This window comes from Cetorhinus maximus, chromosome 20, assembly GCF_964194155.1.
Source record: "Cetorhinus maximus chromosome 20, sCetMax3.hap1.1, whole genome shotgun sequence".
Classification (NCBI taxonomy): Eukaryota; Metazoa; Chordata; class Chondrichthyes; order Lamniformes; family Cetorhinidae; genus Cetorhinus; species Cetorhinus maximus.
This window is the reverse complement of record NC_135898.1, coordinates 17045771-17067633: the sequence shown is the minus strand read 5'-3', so window position 1 is coordinate 17067633 and position 21863 is coordinate 17045771. Positions and strand designations below refer to the sequence as shown.

General features: G+C 43.0%; 1 protein-coding gene across 4 annotated transcripts in view; it reads right to left on the bottom strand.

The window, feature by feature from the left end:
• Positions 1 to 6712: 6712 nt before the first annotated feature.
• Positions 6713 to 21863, bottom strand: part of LOC144694903 (tetraspanin-15) — a 178375-nt gene continuing 163224 nt past the window's right edge. For all 4 annotated transcript variants that reach the window (XM_078565643.1, XM_078565646.1, XM_078565645.1 and 1 more), the window contains one exon: positions 6713 to 8817. In XM_078565643.1, coding sequence (XP_078421769.1) covers positions 8569 to 8817 — 249 coding nt within the window. In that variant the 3' untranslated portion in view covers positions 6713 to 8568. The remainder of the gene's footprint in view (positions 8818 to 21863) is intronic.

Genomic DNA, 21863 nt, shown 5'->3' with positions numbered 1-21863 from the left:
CCAAATCTCACTGTCAAGTTGACATATGAAGAATGATTCCAACAAGATAAAGATTTGATACAGAAGCGATGCGGGGTGATGGGTCAGCGGAGTGAGGTTAGTTTTGACTGCAGTAGCCAACTCAGGTACAACGAGTTAATAACTTTCTGTGATACTCAGATATGTTGCGGATAATTAGGAGATGATGTCATGAAAATCTAACCAGCATCAGGAATGCTGTACCGCCAAGAGAACAACAGACGGTCAATATTCAAATTGGTTACCACACAAAAAAGCCAAAGATTGTCCAAATTGGATACCCTGGCATAATCTATATGTTGCTAATAGATTTCACTTACAAAGTATGCAGGAGTCATTTAAGGCCAGCTCATCAGTGTTCTCCTCTTCAATTTGCTTAACAGCATTAAGGCCACACTGACACCCCAATAAATTATATAGACAAGTGATTTTTTTTCCCCAAAAGGATCAATACAATTCAATTTATAAAACAAATCCATCTTCACTTAACATCTCAAATCCCAACACTGACTTTTAGAATCGAACATTGGACCCATAAATCTGAAAGAATGACAGATGTGCTAAAAGCTGCCACAAAATCTTCATCAGCCAGTGTATTTTTTAATTTTTTAATGCAAAGAGCAACTTCATTTTTTCATTTGAAAAACAAAAATGGCATCTTAAAATAACAAGGAACACCATTCCAGATTTAGAAAAAAAAATATTGTTTCAACATTCTCTAATGCACATAATAATTTTACAATATTTCCCAATCATGTAGCTTTTCCCATGCAAGCCTTGGTCACTGGGAATTAGGACTGATGAATTTTGTAGAAGTGGGGATGGATAGTTACAGTGAGTGCCATATCATGGATTAAGTTTCTATTAAATACAACTAACCTATCTGTTTCCTCAACCCCATACCACTGACAATTTCAGACTGATGGAGTTTGATCAGCCATAAACCCTAGAAGATTTAATCATTTCCACATGTCTTTTAGAGGAATATCAGAATGTATAGGGACAAGAAGGCCCACAGTGTTACAGCTCACCTGGGCACTAAAGTTTGAAAAATATCACACTACTACCTCACTTAGCCTGTCAATTGCTGATCCAGATGACACTATCCAACTTTAAGTTATTTTATGATTGATTGGATTGATTGTCTAAAATGAGGTGACTGAAGGAATTCATCAGTGTGTATAGGAAGTCTTTACTTCTTCATTGATACTGTGGAATTCTTTCCCAGCACTCCTATAAAATTTTCTGTTAAAACAATCTCCCAAGTGCTTTCCAATTGCCCTCTTTTTTTAAAAATGGTCAAGTCACATGCAAGGGAATCCAATGAAAAATTTACATCAATGAGAACTCCTTAATTTATTTCATTTTCTGGGAGTTGCCATAAATATTTGAAGAGGAGAGTTATCAGAGTCCCCAATGTCACATCAGTCGAAGGCTGCAGGTCATCAGCCTAGCATTCTTCACTCCTCGTTTGCTAAACTCGTAAAAACCCCAAGCTTGTGGATCCAACATACTGGAAGCAAATCACACTCTTTGTACCATCAGACCTGCACCCCTACCACCCCCGCCCCAACTAACCCCCCATTTTGTTTTGTGTTTTTTGGTACTGTTTTTGACAGCAGCCGTTGGTAACAATTCTGCTATTTCTATTCACACCTTCTTTTGACACATCTCTTGTTTCTTCACTTGTCCCATGATCACCCCCTTTTGTCTTGCATCATCATCCCTTTTGTCTTGCATCCTATCACAGACTTTCCTGAGTGTCATCCCTTCTTTTTCATTGTTTTTTTTGTGGGTGAATTTGGGTAAGCGATGTCAGTGTCAAACATTCAGATGCCAGGTGCAGAATAAAAGAAAAGCAGAATATTGTTGATGCTGGAAACCAGAAATAAAAACAGAAAATGCTGGAAATACTCAGCAGGTTAGGCAACATTTGTGGAGAGAGAATGAGAGTAAACATTTCAGATCAATGACTTTTATTTGTTTCTTTTCCACCCAGACTGCCTGACTAGCTGAGTATTTTCTGATTCAATTGAAAATTGCTTCTTGTGCCTCATGAGAAATTCGGCAATTTCTCATCAGCTCCGCGTCAATGAATGCCTGAAGTGATAGCACAAGATAAGTGTGCTGGAGTTGAGTGCTTCAGGGATTTAAGCGGAGGAAGGGGAAGAGGTGTTTGGTTGCTTTTGCCTAAATCTTTTCAGCCTTCAGGAATTGATTCTTGCTCTGCTACAGGAGAAGAAGCTGGTTAATTGGTGAGTATCTGGTAAGTGATTAAGGTTTATTCTATTCCTAAGGTTCAAAATAGTATATTTTGAGTGAGAGGTGAGTGGAAGAGGATAAAAGGCATGGATCAAGAGGCCTACCCGCAGTGAGACCAGAGGCGGAGTGACGTCACGAACCACAACATGATGCGAGTGCAGGGAAAACAGCTGATTGGTGAGTAGGATTGGTGAGTATTTCTAGTCTTTAAAGTAAAAGTAAGGCCTTTAATTTGCGTTTAGGTATCTAGTCTTTTTTTTCTCTCTTTTTCTTAAAATTAGCTTGTTAAGTATAAGATCGATATTGGTGTAAAAAAAATTAATTGCAATAAAATGTAAAGAGCGGGGGGATTCTTCAAGTGTAAAGAGCAGGGATACTAGAGTAATTAATTAATTAAATAAATAAAATACGATACTGATGGCAGGACGGGTGATGTGTTGCTGCTGCAGCATGTGGGAGCTGCTGGACACCAAGGTGATCCAGAGCGAACACATCTGCAGTAAGTGTTTGCAGCTTGAGGAACTTCGGATCCAAGCTGAGCAGCTGGAGTCTGAGCTGCAGACATTGCGCCACATCAGGGAGGGGGAATGTTACCTGGACACTTTGCTATAGGAGGCGGTCACACCCCTCAGATTAGGTAAGTCAAATTTGGTCTGTGATCAGGGACAGGAGGGTGTGACTGCAGATGAGGCAGGTATGGGACCAGGGGGTAGCGTTTGAGCAGCTTCGGCCCCTGCAACTGTCCAACAGTTACGAGGCTCTTGCAAGCTGTGTGGCCGAGAGCAGGAGCTGCAGGGAGGATGAGCAAACTGACCACGACACCGTGGTACAGGGAGCCATTCAAGTGGGGGAGAGAAATAGGAACATAGTAGTGTAGGGGACAGTATAATTAGGAGGATAGATACTGTTCTCTGCAACTGTGGGCGTGAGTCTCAAAGGCTGTGTGCCTGCCCAGTGCCAGGGTTAAGGGCATCTCCTCAGGGCTGGAGAGGAACTTGGAGTGGGAGGGGAGGGATCCAGTTGTCGTCTTCCATGTTGGTACCAACGACATTGATAGGGTTAGAAAGGAGGTTCTGCTGAAAGAATTTGAACAGTTAGAAGCTAAATTAAAAAGCAGAGCCTTTAATAATCCCAGGATTACTTCCTGAGCCATGGGCAAACTGGCATAGGGTAAATAAAGTCAAGGAGTTAAATGCGTGGCTCAAAGGTTGGTGTGGAAAGAATGGGTTTCAGTTCATGGGGGACTGGAACCAGTACTGAGGTAGAAGGGAGCTGTTCCATTGGAATGGGCTTCACTTGAACCATGCTGGGACCAGTGCCCTGGCGAATCGAATAACTAGGGCTGTAGAGAGGGCTTTAAACTAAATAGAGGGGGGGAGGGTTCTGGAGAGGGGATACTTGGCTTACAAAGTAAAAGGATATGGCAGCATTGCAGGGCACTATTTAGGTAAAGATACCCAGAGTTGACAGGAAGGGGCAGACTGTACAAACATAAAAAATGAGCAACAAATAAGATCAAAGGGAGAACAAATGGTAAAAAGGCAAAATTAATGGTTCTTTACTTAAACGCATGAAGTATTTGGAACAAAACAAATGAATTAACAACACAAATAGAAGTCGATGGGTATAATCTTATAGCCATTACAGAGACATGGTTACAAGGAGATCAAAGCTGGGAACTAAATATTCAGGGTTATGTGACTTTTCAAAAGGACAGGCAGGAAGGAAAGGGTGGTGGGGTAGCTTTGTTAGTATGAGATTGAATAAGTACGATAGCAAGAAATTATCTTGGATCGGACAATGTAGAATCCATATGGATGGAGGTAAGAAATAACAAGGGGAAGAAGACACTGGTGGGAGTAGTCTATAGGCCCCCTAACAGTAACTATACTGTAGGACAGAGAATATATCAGGAGATAACAAGGGCATGTAAAAAAGGCAGTACATTAATCTTGGGTGGCTTTAAACTTCATGTAGATTGGGAAAATCAAACTGGCAGAGGTAGCCACAAGCAAAAATTCATAGAATTTTCATGTATTCAGGACAGTTTCCTAGAACAATATGTTGTCAATCCAACCAGGGATCAGGCTATTTTGGATCTGATAAAGTGTAATGAGGCAGGTTTAATAAAGGATCTCAGAGTAAAAGATTCCCTAGGAAACAGTACCATAACATGTTAGAATTTAGCATTCAGTTTAAGAGTGAGAAACTTGGGTCAGAAACAACTGTGCTAAACTTAAATAAGGGTAATTACAAAGGAATGAGGGCAGAGTTGGCTGGAGCGGACTGGGAAAGGAGTTAAGCAGAAAAGACAGTTGATGAACAATGGCAGACGTTTAAATAATCCATGACTCACAACAAAGATATATCCCAGTGAGGAAGAAGGATTCTAGGAAGGGGATAAATCAACCATGGTTAACCAAGGAAGTTAAGGATAGTATCAAAATGATAGAAAAAACATACAATGTGGCAAAGATTAGTGGTAAGCCAGAAGATTGGGAAAGATTTAAAAACCAAAAAAAAATGAAGAGGGAGAAAATAAATTTTGAGGGTAGACTAGCAATATAATATTAAAACAGACACTAAGGGTTTATTTAAATATATAAAAAGGAAGAGAGAGGCCAAAGTGAACATAGGCCCCTTAGAGAATGAGGCTGGGGAAATAATAATGGGGAACCAGGAAATGGCAGAGGAGTTGATTAAATACTTTGCATCAGTCTTCACAATAGAACACACTAATAGCATTCCAAAAATACTAAATAATCAAGGGGCAAAAGGCAGGGGAGAGGAAATAAATACAATAACTATCACTAGAGAAAAAGTACTAGGCAAACTAAAGGAGTTGAAGGCCGATAAGTCCCCTGGACCAGATGAGTTGCATCCCAGGATACTAAAGGAAGTAGCTACAGAGATAGTGGATGCACTAGTAGTAAACTTCCAAGAATCCTTAGATTCTGGAAAAGTCCCAGACGATTGGAAAACTGCCAATGTAACACCCTTATTCAAAAAGGGAGGGAGACAAAAAACAGGTTAACTATAGGCCAGTTAGCTTAACAACTGTCATTGGGAAAATGTTGGAGTCTATTACAAAGGATGTAATAGCAGATCATTTAGAAATGCATAATATAATCAAGCAGAGTCAGTATGGCTTCATGAAGGAGAAATCATGCCTGACAAATTTATTAGAATTCTTTAAGGAGGTAACAAGCAGGATAGAAAAAGGAGAATGTAATATATTTGGATTTCCAAAAAACGTTCGATAAGGTACTGCACATAAGGCTACTTAATAAGATAAGAGCCCACGGTGTTGGGAGTAGTATATTAGCATGGATAGTGGATTGGCTAACTAATAGAAGACAGAGGGCAGAATTTTCTGCCTCTTGGGCGGGCGGGCCTGATTCAATTTCCAGTGCGCAGGGAGCCGATCCCTGCCGGAGGAGTGGGCTGCGCTGCCATTTTACATGGGCGAGCCAATTAAGGCCCGCCCAGCATGACGTCTGCTGGGAAGCACTGTGCACTTCCTGTGCGGGCAGGGGGGGGGGATTCCCTAAATGCGAGAGTGGGCTCTTTCGCGCATGCGCACGAAAGAGCGCACATCTCCCTGAGGATAAGTGCCGCCTCAGGGAGATCGCTGACAGCTGTATAAACTTTAAAAATAGAAAAATAATAAAATCCTTAGCATGTGCCCCCCATGTGACAATGTCACACAAGATGGGATATGTTAATAAATTTCACTGAAACTTTAATAAACTTTTTTAAACCCTACATGAAACCTCATCCCACCGGTGGATGAGGTTTCATGTTTTTTCAGAAGCCCGCCGGGGCTCCTGGCCTGTCCACCAACCTTAAGGTTGGACGGGCAGGGCCTTTAATTGTTTTAATTATCCTGTCAATGGCCTCAATTGGCCATTGACAGGTCGGTGGGTGGACAGCTGATTTTGCTGCAGGCCCTCCTTCCTGAAAATTTAAATGGGGCAGGATGACATTGAGGGTTCCGCCCGATGTCATCCCGTGTCATTTTGCTGTCGGCAAGCGGGCCCTGCCCCCTGCTCGCCGAAGGTAAAAGCCAGCCCAGAGAGTTGGGATAAGGGGGGCATTTTCAGGATGGCAACCTGTAACTAGTGGAGTGCCACAGGGATCAGTGCTGTGGCCACAATTATTTACAATATATATTAATGAGTTGGATGAGGGAAGTGAATGTACATCGCCAAGTCTCCAAATGACACAATAGGTGGGAAGACACGTGGTGAGGATGACACAAAGAATCTACAGAGAAATAGTCAGGTTAAGTGAGTGGGAAAAAACTTGGCAGATGGAATATAATGTGGGAAAATGTGAGGTTATACACTTTGGCAGGAAGAATTGAGAAGCTGAATATTATTTAAATGGAGAAAGACTGCAGAAAGCTGCAGCACAGAGGGATTTGGGGGTCCTCGTGCATGAATCACAAAAAACTAGCATACAAGTTCAGCAGGTAATAGGTAAGGCAAATGGAATGTTGGCCTTTACTTCAAAGGAATTGGAGTGTAAAAATAGGGGAGTCTTGCTCAAACTATACAAGGCACTAGTTAGACCACATCTAGAATACTGTGAACAGTTTTGGTTCCCTTATCTAAGGAAAGATATACTGACATTGGAGGCAGTCCAGAGAAGGTTCACTAGGCTGATCCCGGGTATGGAGGGATTTTCTTATGAGGAGAGGTCGAGTAGGTTGCGTCTGTACTCATTGGAGTTTAGAAGAATGATAGGCGACCTTATTGAAACACATAGGATTCTTAGGGGGCTTGACAGGGTAGATGCTGAGAGGTTGTTTCCCCTTGTGGGAGAGTCTAGGACCAGAGGGCATAATCTCAGAGTAAGGGGTCACCCATTTAAGACAGAGATGAGTGGGAATTTCTTCTCTCAGAGGGTAGTGAATCTGTGGAATTCTTTACTGCAGAGAGCTGTAGAGGCTGGGTCGTTTAGTATATTCAAGGCTGAGGTAGACAGGTTTTAATTAGTAAGGGAATCAAGGGTTATGGGGAAAAGGCAGGAAAGTGGAATTGAGGATTATCAGATCAGCCATGATCTCATTGAATGGCAGAGCAGACTTGATGAGCCGAATGGCCCACTTCTGCTCCTACGTCTTATGGTCTTATAAAACTAGGCACTGTAATGTGAAAATATCGTCCTGGGATAAACAAGTGTAAGGCAGTGCCATGAACTAACACAGAATAAATCAATGCAATGCTGTGGCATGAGACTGACAGTTGAGAAACTGAGAAGTCATAGTACAATGGACTCTGAGCAATGTTATGCACAGCATCTGCCACACCCATAGTTATTAGGTTGACACAAAGGCTGCAGTCCCATTATATTGCTGACTCTGCATTATTGCCCAACCAGGAAAAATGGAGATCGTACTGCCATTGCAATTCCAATTGAATCAATGTCACTATAAAGGCCCGTTAACTGTCTATTGACATTAAAATAATGGAAGATTACTGGCAGTGCTATGGATACACAGAACCTTTACAAACTTTGCATTGCTCTTATTATACTGCCAATGGTGTCAAGCTGAAGGTTACCTGACAACACTTGTGTAAATTTAATTGGTCTCCATACAGCAAGTAGCATAATGAGAAGATACCAGCACTTTTAAAATAAAGTGTATACTGGCTAATCCTTAATGGAAAAGCACACAAAATATTATGGCACTGGGAAATGTGGGTTTCCAGGATTTAAATGCCCCATAAATAGATGCCAAGAGAAATATAAAATTGGCCAAGTTAACATATTGGCAGTCTTCCCTCATTCCAAAGCTGAAACCCCTGTTCCCTACTCAGCAATTCCTCCAGTGGCTTAACCAAGACCAACAGCTGAGATTGCAGCTTAGGAAGTTGTGCGCAAGCTGGTACATACTTCCAGCTTGCGTTATTTCTCCATCAGGTTTAGCTGAGTGATTTACTTTTTAAAACAGTGATTTAATTTTCAATGCATTTAGGCTGTCTGAGACACAGAACTGTCAATCGGGAGCAGTGAGGGCTGAGTGATTTGGACAGGATCTATACCATCTTCTCCAAATATACTAAGTCTGAGCTCACTTCCACTTGCCTCTGGCTTTTGCTAACATGGTGACAGGGTGCCATTACTAACAAGAGCATGAAATTGTCTCCCACACCTCAATAAACTTAACAAAAGCCAGTCACATTACATATGGAGAATGTCAAACCCAGCACATCTCTTTTCAGTGTTGTCGAGCTGACAGGTGACAAACTTTTAACACTCGTTGGCTCTTGGAATCTTAGCTCAGTTCACTTCTTGTTCTATGCTCATCGGTTGCATTTCTTGAACAGAACTCACTGCATCTGGGGTGTCAGCATTGCTCTCAGCTCTCTCCACTGGTTGGTAACCTTCCTCTCTGGGCAGACACAAGCACCATCCAGCCCCTGAAAGATCCAGCAGCTCATAGGGAATGAACATTCTGAATCCGTCAAATTCATCCCTATGTTGGGATAGTGTCTTCAGGTACAGGCAGCTCAGCACTATTCCAATAACCTGAAACAAACAATGTACCAGTTTACTTATATTGTTATACAGCTTCTGACAGGAAAGATATCTGGCCAACATGGATGATTAATTTTTAAAATGTCAGCTGACCCATATTTTGTATCTTTGTTAGCTTTTGCTCCCTCTGTTAATATTTTTTCTCACTGATTTTCATGGTACAAGGAAAACAACAGACATAAACTCTGGTAACTTTGGTGGGAGGAGCAATTTGTTTTTTTTTTATATACAGAAGCACAAGACCTTTACCTAGCATGTGATTTGTTGCTTCTTATATTCTACTCGCTCAATTCAAGTGGCATACCTTTGCAACATATAAAAAAAAACTGGTCTGGTATGAATCTCTCTTTCTTCTGCTTAAGCCAAGCAACAAATTAAATCATCCGTTCTCAGCTCGCAGGCTGTGCTGCTCTCCCACAGCCAGCTGGACATACACAACACATCCGCCCACCCTTCCATCCACCATTAGCACAACAATTGAGGGAGGCAAATCTGTAGGAGGGGAAAGTCCAACTTTTCTCGAGGTAATAGTTCAAACATACTCTGCTCACCATCCAATCCCAGGAAGTGAACACATTTTTAAGATGGCAGTCGTGTGCATCTGGAGACAGCATAGCTTAAGAAAAAGTGTCAATCCATAGTCCGTCTGCCAATAATCCAAATGACATGTAGAGAACAAATTAATAATAATTTGGAACTATGTTCAATCACTTTTATAGATAGAACATTCAAGAGGGAAAGGTGGAAAGCACAACGTATTCCAATCATAAGGCCAACCTTGCAAACATATTCACGTCTTTGCCTTATTAAGTCTTCATCCCTTCTGAAATCAATTTTTTCCTGTGAAGTATTCTATTTATGTTACTGTAATTACAACATCTGAATTCCTTTTCCCTCCCGTGAAACAGCATCAAAACTCTTCAATTCCAGTGAGATATTCTTTATTACCAATGATGTGATGCGCATACAACCAGCTTACTATGATATTGTCTAATTGAATAACCATGAGAGAGCAGCCACGTTGATTTCATTAAACTCATACAGCGGCTTAGCTTGCCAAGGTATCTAGTTATCAAGCTATGAATCAGGCTCCTTATTAATTAAGTCAGTGCAATTCTTGTCAAATAAGGAGGAAAAGCTCAAAGGAAGGAAAAGAAAGAGTTACTCAGAGCTTTTATTATTGAAGTGCAGTCATCTCATCTTGTTCATTATTGACACTTTCAGTTGAAACACTGGTCAACAATGACTGGAGCAGCCTGGAGTTGGTATATTATTACAGGAAGTTACATCCTTACACTTTGACAATGCAGCTTCTTCACTTGACAAAGAGTGAATGCAAAATTGCAGAGATAAAGACCAACAATAAATTGCAAAGAAGTTTAACTCATAGAATCATAGAAATGTGCAGCACAGGAGGAGGACATTTGACCTGTTCTGCCAGTGCTGGTTCTTTGAAAGAGCAGCTGTGCCTAATCCCACAACCCGCTTTTGGTTTGTAACCCTGTAATTTCCTCACTCTCTTTTAAAATTATTTAAGCAGTCTACCAGCTTTTCAGGCAGAATGTTAACCATCCCAACAAAGTGAGAAACTGACTGAGTGAAAATATTTCTCATCTCTCCCCCAGATCTTATTTCCAATGCCTTTAAATCTATGGACTGAGTAATATGCTCCCAAAGCGGGCGTGATTTCCACATTAGGCTTGATGATGCCGGGCAGCGTTTCTGATGTCATCACGCCAGTTTTGAATTATATGGTATGCACACAGGCTTAAAAGTCAGAACCCTGCCTATGCTATGGTAATTTTAAAAATGTATTCACAGGAGGTGGGTATCGCTGGCTAGGCCAGCAGTTATTGCCCATTCCTAACTGTCCTTGAGAAAGTGGTGATGAGCTACCTTCTTGAACCGCTGTAGTCCCCGTGGTGTAGGTATACCCACAGTGCTGTTAGGGAGCGAGTTCCAGGATTTTGTTCTAGTGACAGTGGAGGAACTGCGATATATTTCCAAGTCAGGATGGTGTGTGGCTTGGAAGGGAAATTCCAGGTGGTGATGCTCCCGTGTGTCTGTTGCCCTTGTCTGTGACATATGGGCATTATGGTCTCAGTGGGAGATACGACCTCTAATGAGGAGGAGGATGGAGAGAGTGAGATGAAGAAGAGCAGAACAGGAGGTACAGGAGTCACTGATAGTTCATGAAGGGGACAGAGCAGTGCCAGAGCCTGATGGTCTGGTGCCACTCAGAGGCCCTCTGCAGAGGCTTAGGAGGTCTAATCCAGCCCCTAGAGTCGACAGGCAGAGATTGAGCTATCTGCAATTGTAGAGACTCAGTTCAGGAGAAGACTCAAGCTATCAAGAGCCATGGTCACATCACTCTGTGACATGCTCACAGGGGAGATCTCCAACTGCATAGGGATGCACCCAATGCCTGTGGCTCTGAAGGTTACTGTTGCGTTCAACTTCGTTGCAACAGGCTCATTCCAGGCAGTCTGTGGAGACCTCAGTAACATCACACAACCTGCTGCACACCACTTCATTCACCTTAAAAGCCGGCAGACTGCCCAATTACATTTCTTTCAGAGATCTCTTACTCAATCCTGCACCTGCTGGGTCCCCTTACACTGCTGGGGGACCTTTAAGGTACGTGACCTTGTCCTGGGTCATGGCCTACGACCTCAAAGGCCGGACATCCCGCCCTACAGCATTCATTGGGCATGAAGAAGGCCTCAAACCCATCCTTCAGCTTGATTAGCTCCAATCAATGTATTATCGGGTGCGTTTCGAAGGCAAGACTGGAAGTCAAAAAGCTGCTGACTTCCAGGTGCAGATCCTGCCCTCAGCGCCCCAGCATTTTATTCAGCCCCATGACATCTAGTTATTGACCCAGTCATCAGAGGGAATAAGTTTTCTTCATTTCTACTCTATCTAAACCTGTCATCGTCTAGAAATCCTCTAATAGGTCACCTCTAGCTGTTCCAGGGAGAACAGTAAATTTTCTAATCAGAATTGAAGTCCCTCATCCCTGGGAACATCCTGGTAAACCTCTTTTGTGCCCTCTTGACAGCCGTTGCATCTTTCCTTAAGTGTGGGGCCCAAAATTGTCCACAATACGCCAGCTGAGGTTGTACCAAAAATTAATGAAGTTCTAGCATGCTATCTTTGCTTTTATATTCTATCCCTCTATTTATGCAACCAAGAAACCTTCATGCTTTTTTAACCACTTCATCAACTTGTCCTGCCACCTCCAGGATTTTTGTATATAGGCTCCAAGGTTCTCTGCTTTCTAAGCTTTTCACAATTGTGCCATTTGTGATATACTGTCTTTCTATATTGCTCCTCCCCACGTCACACTTCATGCACTGAACTCCTAAGTCATGCTTCTGCACATTTCACCATCCTGGTTATGTCATTTTGAAGCCAGCAACTATCTATTAATTTGTCAAGTTTTGTATTATCTGAAATCTTTGTAATGCTACTGTCTACACCCATGTCTAAACCATTATAAAAATTAAAAAGACTAAGGAGTCAAAGTGACACTTGGTGCAAAGCTCCATTAATCTTAAAACAATCCATCCAGCACCATCCCTTGTTTCCTGTCACTGAGTCAATTTTGTATTAATAACACACCTTCCCCTTAATTCCATGGGCTTTCGTCTTCTGTGTGACACTTTTTGGAATGCCTTCTGAAAATCCATATATACAACATCCACTGCATTAACTTGATCAATCTTCTCTGTTACTTCATCAAAGAATTCAATCAAGTTAGACAATCACAAATTGCCTTTAACAAATCCTTGCTGGCTTTCCTTGAGTAACCCGTGTTTATCCAAAGGAAAAGTTTATTTTGTCCCTGATAATTATTTCCAATAATTTCCCCACCATCAATGTTAGGCTGTCTGGTCTGGCCATCTCCCCTCTCTTGAATAATGGTACAACATTAAGAACTCCCCAATTCTCTGGCACTGCTCCTGTATCCAATGAGGATTAAAAGATTGTGACCAATGGCTCTGGTATTTCTACCTTTGCTTCTTTCAACAACCTGGGATGCATTCCATCTGGACCAGGTGACTTATCAAATTTCAGTAATGTTAATCTTTTTAGTATGTCTTCTTTATCTATTGTCATCCTGTCCATAGCTTCCTGCTCCTTTTTTCTTGTAAACTTCACAGCATTATGACTCATCATTGGGGGACCAGGAGCCAGTGTAGGTCAGCGAGCATAGGGGTGATGGGTAAATGGGACTTGGTGCAAGTTAGAATATGGATAGCAGAAAATTAGATAGGTTCAAGTGCAAAAGTTGAAAGGCCAGCCAGGAAAGCAATGAATTAGTTGAGTCTGGAGATAACAATGGTATGGATGAGAATTTCAGCAACAACTGCTCTAAAGTACAGGCGGAGATAGATGATACAATGGAGGTGGAATTCAGTGATCTTTGTGAAGAAGAGGATATGAGTTTGGAAGCTAAACTTCGGATTAAGTAGGATGCTGAGATTGTGAGCAGTCTGGTTCAGCCTGAGACTGTGGCTGAGGATAATTAGATGTGTTTTAACTTTAAGTGAGAAGTAAATCATTCAGGGCTGGCATTACATCTTCATGTCTCAGCAGCAATAATTATATCCACAGAATAACCTGGGTCAGCTGCACATCCATAATTCTTGAGAGAAAAAATTGAGTCTCAGATGGAGAAAGGTCTTATTTCAGTGCTGCAGATCAGGAAACGTGACTGGGAAAACAATTTCTGCTTCATAAACCAACTGAGGACGGCTAAAGATTAAAATTTGTAGCACTTCTTATGAACGCTAATTCTTAGGGCAGTCTCAAACTAGTAGAACTTGATTTGTTCACTGAAGCTATTTCACCAATGCTATAAAGTGTCGGCCATATGCAAAGTTGAATAAAGTATTTCATTTATATTGTGCTTTTCATTACCGCAGCACATCAGAGCCAATGATATACTATTACTGTTGTCATGTAGGTTGGAGGACTGGATGTAGGGAGCGGGGTTGGGTGATTGTTCATGTTGGGTTGGGATGAGAGGTGACATTTGGATAGGATGGGTGAAAGGTTAGGGGGATGAGGAAGCTGTATCAGGCTGAGACCTGGCACTTTCCCCATACAATGAGAGCTGGGGTTATCTATTAACTTACACTGCAGCCCAGCAGTGCCCAGGGACAGAGGCTGTGTCTGGGAACTGGGAGCAGTTTTACTGGTCTATCTTTCTGGACAACCTGTAACAATAACTTGACTTCAAAAGTAAAGGATATAAAGATGATTAAAAGTCTCCTGAAGAAATCCTTATTAATAACTCAACAATACAGCAGATTTAATTAACTTCAGATTCTACTCACCCGTAAACACATTTCAATTTTTATGGTACAGCTAGTATTGTCATTATGTTTGAGCCATGATTTTTTAATTAGCTTCATTTTTCTGCCAAAGACCAAATTCATTTTGTCAATTCTAAATATTTACTGTGTTCTTAAACTGTGGCGCAGAGTTGAGAGTCTAATTAACATTGCTCTTCATCGGAATTACTGACTTCAGGGCATGCTGATAAAAAAATCACTTTAAATTTCTCCATATGTAAGCATCAATTTTCTCACTGCCAGTCACTGCCCACCCCCAGCAAGTACCTCACTCAAGTGCCCACTCATCATGGGCAAGCTCAGGCCGTGAACATCAGCATGTTATTGGCTGGCGGAGGGCATCACAGTCAGGACAGCCATGTGCACTCTTTATAGCAGGTGTCACGGGACAGAGATCGAGAGCAGGACTAACTGAGGCCAGGGCTTCTGAGGTCATATGTAATGTCTCAGCTGTGGCCTGACTGAAATTAGCTAGTTTATCCCGGGGTAGGATTAAAACCATGGACATTACTGGCCTGTGCAGTTTACTAACACACTGGACAATGCATTTACCTCAGAGCCCATTCTCCTATCTCGTCTTCCACAAATATGTAACTCTTTCCGAGGGCAAGTGAGCTCTGATCTGTTGAATTCCTAAAGAGCCTGATGAGTACCAGGAAGTCACAATTACAGAAGATACCGTTGGTGACTCCATCTCAGATCTCCTTGCAGTGGGCAGCTTGGAATCCAGCTTAAAAAGGATCCAAAGAGGGAATTTTGTGAGGGATTGGAATCAAATTGGATCATGACAATGCGCTCAAGGACTTTGGAGAGGAAAGCAAGATGAGATAAGCAACGGTAGGTGGGGTTGGGGAATAGTAAAGGTGGAAGAATGGAGTAGTGAAATAGGCCTCTAGACAAGCAATAACCTGGCATTGTCACACTCACAGAATCATACATTGCAGCCACACTCCTTTGTCACCATCCCTGGGTAGGTCCTGTCCCACTGACAGGACAGACCCACCAGAGGTGGCGGCACAATGGCCCACAGTTAGAAGGGGGTAGTCCTGGGAGTCCTCAACATTGACTCTGGATCTCATGAAGTCTCATGGCATCAGATCAAACATGGGCAAGGAAACCTCCTGCTAATTATCATCTATAGCACCCCCCTCAGCTAGTGAATCAGGTATTTTTGTTTTTGTTTAGTGAATCAGTACTCTTTCATAATGAGCACAATTTGGAAGAAGTACTGAGAGTAGCATGAGCACAGAATTACTCTGGGTGGGAGACTTCAATGTCTACCATTAAGAGTCCTTAAGAGCTTATCAGCCAGACTGGGCCAGAGAGACCTGACTTGAAACTATACTGCTGTTCCTTCAGTGTCGCTAGGTTTTGAGGCATGAGATCTGTTGTACAAATTGACAGGAGTGTAAAATGGCATTAGCATACAATGTAAAAATTCTAACTGCCCTGAGCTATAGACATAGCAGTTGTTTGACAGTCCAATAATTAATATGGAATCAGCACAATGTCTCAATGGCCTGAATGTTATGCTCCTCACTGGTGGGTGGGTAGTGGTGGGGGGTGGGCGGGGGGGGCAGTCTGAAATTGAAGGGGTGGGATTCCCTCTGGGTTCTCGCCCGCCCCAACCACACAGCGATTTTACGCTGGAGCGGACAAGGCCTTGGACGGGAATCCCGCCCTTGCCCCAGTTGAGGCCCTAAAGTGGCCAATTAATGGCCACCTAAGGGCTGTTTCCAGTCCAGCCTCAATTTTTAGGCTGGCAGGAGGATTGAACCTCCGTGGGGGAAGGCCAGGTGGGAAGGGGTATGGGGGCTCCTCCATCAGAAGCTCCTTTTTGACTGGGGTGGGGGGGGAACCCTCCCCTAAAGGCCTGGTGACCTCCAGACCTCCTTTCCCCCACCCGGCCTCTTACTCGAGACCCTGATCACCCCCCCTGGTGAGACCCCAGGCCTTCTCTACCCTCCCTGCTCTGGGACCCATTACACTTGTCCTCCAGCATTTAGGCTCAGACAGGTTGGTGTAGTTCCTCTTCTGCAGTTGCTGCAGGGACTGGAGAGCTGCCGGCCAATCAGATTGGCTGGCACCTCTCTAAGGCGGGACTTCCTCCCAAGTGAGGGGCGAAAATTGGCTGCGGGGCAGTCGGAGTCAGCAGCGATGTGATCACTGCCGACTCTATGGATGGCGGGAAGCGAGCCCCCACCTTCAAAAAATTCAGGCCAATGTGTTGTGACTACAACGTTAATTTCGGGTAAAATTAAGTCTTTTTTTTTCCCAGGCTAAAACTGGTTGACAATCTTGAAAACAAATAGTCTGTACAAGTGCAAGAATTTGATTCATCACACGCGCATAAAAGTGCTTAGTGCCCGAATGTCTTTTAAATAAGCACTAACTGTTGCACACATATTGCTTGATCCATTTCATCCACCATTGGAAAACCAGATGTTTTCTGTGCAGAATTCAAAAGGCGAAAGATAACTATCAGGCACTCAATCCTGAAATGCACTGCCTGTGGGATGTGTCAGCCTTGGCTCAGTGATAACACTCACTACTGAGTCCTAAGCTTCTGAGTTCAAGACCCACTCCAGAAACTGGGCACAAAGTCCAGGATGTCACTCCAGTTTCCAGATCTCAGCTGATGCTGTTCTGTCAGCAGCTGCTATTGGGAACAACAGCAACAATTTGCCTTTATATGGTGCCTTTGAAATAGTAAAATGTCCCAAGGCAACAAAATTTGACACTGATCAACATAAGTATACATTAGAACTGATGACTTGGGCTTGAAGGAACATTTTAAAGGAGAGAGAAGCTTATGAAGGGAATTCCAGAGCTTAGTGCCTAGGCAGCTGAAGGCACCTCTTTCAATAGTGCAGTAGTTAAAATAGAGAATGCAAAAGATGCCAGAACTGCATGAATGCAAAGAGCTCGAAGGCTGTTACAGAAATGTTACATTGAGGGATTTGAAAACAAGGATCAGAAGCTATTGCTTGATAAAGTATGTACACTGCCTTAATACTCGATTGTTGTGGAGCACTGGAGTGTCAATATGGCCTTCTGAAGTCATGCACTCTTTTGTTGTGAGCAAGGGTTCAAGAACCTGAAAATGAAAATTTAATCTATTTTATTTTCTATGATATCTAATTAGGCTGATACTCCAGAGCAACTGCTACATTGCTGGAGATGCTGCCTTTCAATGGGATGACAGTCAGCGGCGGCCCATCTGCCCTCTCAGGTGGACATAAAAGATCCCAGGGCACTACTTCGCAGTCCTGCCACATCCAGTCATGAATGGTGGTGGATAATTAAACAACTCACTGGAGGAGGCTTCACAAATATCTCCATCCTCAATGATGGGGGAGCCCATCACATCAGTGCAAAAGACAAGGCTGAAGTATTTTCAACAATCTTCAGCCGGAAGTGCCAATTGGATGATCCATCTCGGCCTCCTGTGGAGGTCCCCAGTATCACAGATGCCAGTGATGGAAAGGGTCATCAGCAGTATATCAAGTGGCACTGGCTTCGCAATCACCTGCTCACTGATGCTCAGTTTGGATTCCGCCAGGGTCACTCAGCTCCTGACCTCATGACAGCCTTGGTTCAAACATGGGCAAAAGAGCTGATCTCCAGAGGTGAGGCGACAGTGACTGCCTTTGACATCAAGGCAGCATTTGACTGAGTGTGGCATCAAGGATTCCTAGCAAAACTGGAGTCAATGGGAATCAGGGGGAAAACTCTCCGCTGGTTGCAGTCATACCTAGCATAAAGGAAGATGGCTGTAGTTGTTGGAGGTCAATCATCTAAATTCCAGGACATCACTGCAGGAGTTCCTCAGGATAGTGCCCTAGGCCCAACAATCTTCAGTTGCTTCATCAATGATCTTCCCTCCATCACAAGGTCAGAAGTGGGGATGTTTTCTGATGATTGCACAATGTTCAGCACCATTCGTGATTCCTCAGGTACTGAAGTTGTCCATGTCCAAATGGACAATATCCAGGCTTGGGCTGACAAATGGCAAGTAACATTCATGCCATATACATGTGCCTGGCAATGACCATCTCCAACAAGAGAGAACTTAACCATTGCCACTTGACATTCAATGGTATTACCATCACTGAAACCCCCCACTATCAACATCCTAAGGGTTACCATTGACCAGAAACAGAACTGGACTAGCCATATAAAAACTGTGGCTACAGGCGCAGGTCAGAGGCTAGGAATCCTGCAGAGAGTGACTCATTTCCTGACTCCCCAAAGCTTGTTCACCATCTACAAGGCACAAGTCAGGAGTGTGATGGCATTCTCTCCACTTGCCTGGATGAGTGCAGCTCTAACAACACTCAAGAAGCTTGACACTGTCCAGGACAAAGCAGCCCGCTTGATTGGCACCCCATCCACAAACATTGACTCGCTCCATCACCGACGCACAGTAGCAGCAGTGTGTACTATCTGCAAAATGCATTCTAGATACTCACCAAGCTTCCTTAGACACCACCTTCCAAACTCATGACCGCTATCATCTAGAAGGACAAGGGCAGCAGGCAGATGGGAACACCACCACTTGGAAGTTCTCCTCCAGGTCATTCACCATCCTAACTTGGAAATATATTGCTCTTCCTTCATTGTTGCTGGGTCAAAATCCTGGATCTCTCTTCTTAACAGCACTGTGGGTGTACCTACACCACAGCAATTGTAGCAGCTGACCACCACCTTCTCAAGGGAAACTAGGGGTGGGCAATAAATGCTGCCCTAGCCAGTGATGCTCACAACCCATGAACAAATAAAAGAAAAGAGCAGGACGGGTCTCCCTAGTGTGTTGGCTAATACTTATCCCTCAACTAAACACCTAAAATTGATGATCCAGTCATTATAATATTGCTGTTTGTTTGAGCTTGCTGTGCACAAAATGGCTGTCATGTTTCCCACATTGCAACAGTGGTTAATGCTGGCTGGGCTTTGGGATGTTCTGAGGTTGTGCTGAAATCCAAGTTCTCTCTTTTCTCACTGCTTAGGACAGATTGGGTTAATGGAGCCAAGTCAGTGAAATGTGTGCCAAGATGTGAAATGGTGGTTAGCTTTTGTTCCATTTGCTTTAATGGATAAATGACAAGAAAACAGATGGTGATTTAATATCTGCTGACAGGAGAACTGCACAACAATGCTCTCAAAACAAAATTCAAATGAGCTGTTGGCTAATTGTTAACTATTTACTGAAGCCATACCAAAGTCATTAATATGATTGGCCACAATCTGTGATCTGTAAATGTCCTATTTAATTGCACCAGAGAGCTCATTATGCAGTAAGACTGCCACATACTATAACTCGATTTCTTATGGGATTCAACACAAATGCAGCACCTGGATATTACTGAATGGCACGCCTGCAGAAATGTTGACCTATGTGCATTTCGGGTGCCAGATTGCGAGACTATACCAAGCTCAGTACCTGCAAGGGCTGTAGACTCAACAACTCACACAACCGAGGTTAAAGACACTGGGGCGTGGGCACGATTTCACATTCTTCTATCCTGCTTAACACCCTTATATTTCCATTCTTTCCTTCCTCTGCTGACTCAATCCCCAGGGTACGTCTTGTCCCTCACCTCAGTTCATGTGAGAGTCTTGGCAATGCCAACAGACTGGCTGAGTGGGATAACACAGTTTTACCTGACCCTGTTTTTACCTGGCCTCCACTTACTTCCGATAGGGTCGGTAGCTTCTTTGCAATCAGCAAGGCTACGGCCAGCCTCTTTTCTGTATTCTCTCCGTGCATCTACCACTGCCTTCTGTGAGGTCGGTAACTCAAAGATTCTCCAAAACCAGGGATTAACCCAGAATTGTACTGACCTGTAAACCTTGGAAATTGTGTCTTTACCTTAAAATACAGTTACTTCAGATGAGTTTCTGTAAAAGTTTATTTTTGTTCTAATCAGGCTCAGGGAGATGGTTCAGCATAAGAAGTGGTAAAAAGCCGTTCAGCCCCTCAAACCTCTTCTGCCATGAACTTCAAATGTTGTCCCTTTCCCTTCTATGCCAGCACTGCTTTGGATCAGCGTGCACAGACTGAAACCTCACTGAAGCTTCCAGCTGACTGACTACTTAGAAGCCACTGATTGATATTTCCTTCCCTTGTCATCACATGCTTGTGATCTGCGTAAAACATTTAATTATTATGTGAGTATAAATCCTCCAGTTTGTGTGACCTTCAACTAATGGCCAGACTGAATCTCCACAGCCTTAACCAGCAATCCGAGGAACGCTTGTCTCCCAGACTGTGCTTTTCAGTCACTCCATGTGTCTCCTTGTCCCCACCCAACCGTGCTGGGTTCCAGAAATCAAACGTGAACCTGACCACATTAACATGTCAAAATGGATTGGTATTCACTTTTAATGTAATCTTTTGAAAAACAAGATTGAACTAAAACTCTGAATAAAGAAGAATACAATGTATTCTTTCTGTGTATGTACAGGATGGAAGATTCCAATAACCCCATTTTGTTAAATGCACTGCCTGGTGTGGAACTGTCATTCAACAACTGGAATGATGCCAGGTTCTGAGCTGATCATGACTAAGTTGGCAATAGGGGCAACTGCAATTTGCCTGGATATCCCCTGAATTACAAGAGTGACTACACTTCATTGGCTGGAAAACGCTTTGTGAAAAATGCGACAAAAAGTTTTGATGTGGAGTGTGTGTTACCATCCGTGTCATGCAGTGACCCTCAGACAGTAAGTTCACCTGTGGACAGGGTTGGGCTGTGATATGCCTCATGTGGATGATTAGCCTGCTGAGATCCCCTGTCCACACTTAGCAAACTTGGGCGAGGTACTGTAATTAGGCCCGTGGGGACAGACCACAGCATTTCCAGGAAAGGAGAGGAAAAAGTAGTTTTTAAATGAAAGATGCTAATTTTCAGTGACACACTGATTTTCCCCATTTGATTGAATCAAACATGCTGAAGCCAAGTTTTGGGAGGAAGTTTGAACAATTCAGGCTGTAACATACTGAATGTCAATGCCAGATGAATTTGACATTTAAGGGTGAGAAAGTGATCGATGAGAACCAGGATATTTGAAGAGAGCAGTTTTTAAACACAAAACATGCTTATTTTCCACTCTCTGAGCACTGTACAAATAGGAATGATGATGTTAGATTTGACCCTTGTGAAAAACAACAGGCTCTGTTTGATGACACCTTGGTTAGCTCCAACTCATTACTTCTTGATCTGAATGAATGAAAACTGCAAAAAGTACATTATCAAGATAACATTGATTAATAATAAGCCTACAGTTACCTCAGATTTAATGTTTTTTACAGCAGGGCTAGAACCTATTAACCAAACAGTCTGTCTCAGCTTTCCTTTAAAATTATTCTTGGGACATGACTAATGTTGGCAAAGCAGCATTCATTTGCCCACTTCTGAAGGCATCAAAAGTCTGCCATGTAGTGTGGGACTGGGGTCACATGTAGGCCAGTCCAGGTCTGGTGGGCAGCTTCCCTTCCTTGACAGACATCAGTTGGGTTTCCGTATAATGCAGGTACCATAGTCACTTTTCCATTTTCTGGATTTCCACATCAGAGGCCATGCAGAACCTACAGAGGCTTTTTATGTGAAGGAACCAGTATTCAAAGAGTTGTTTTGCAGAGGCTTTTATAGGTGAGGTTTAGGAAGTGAA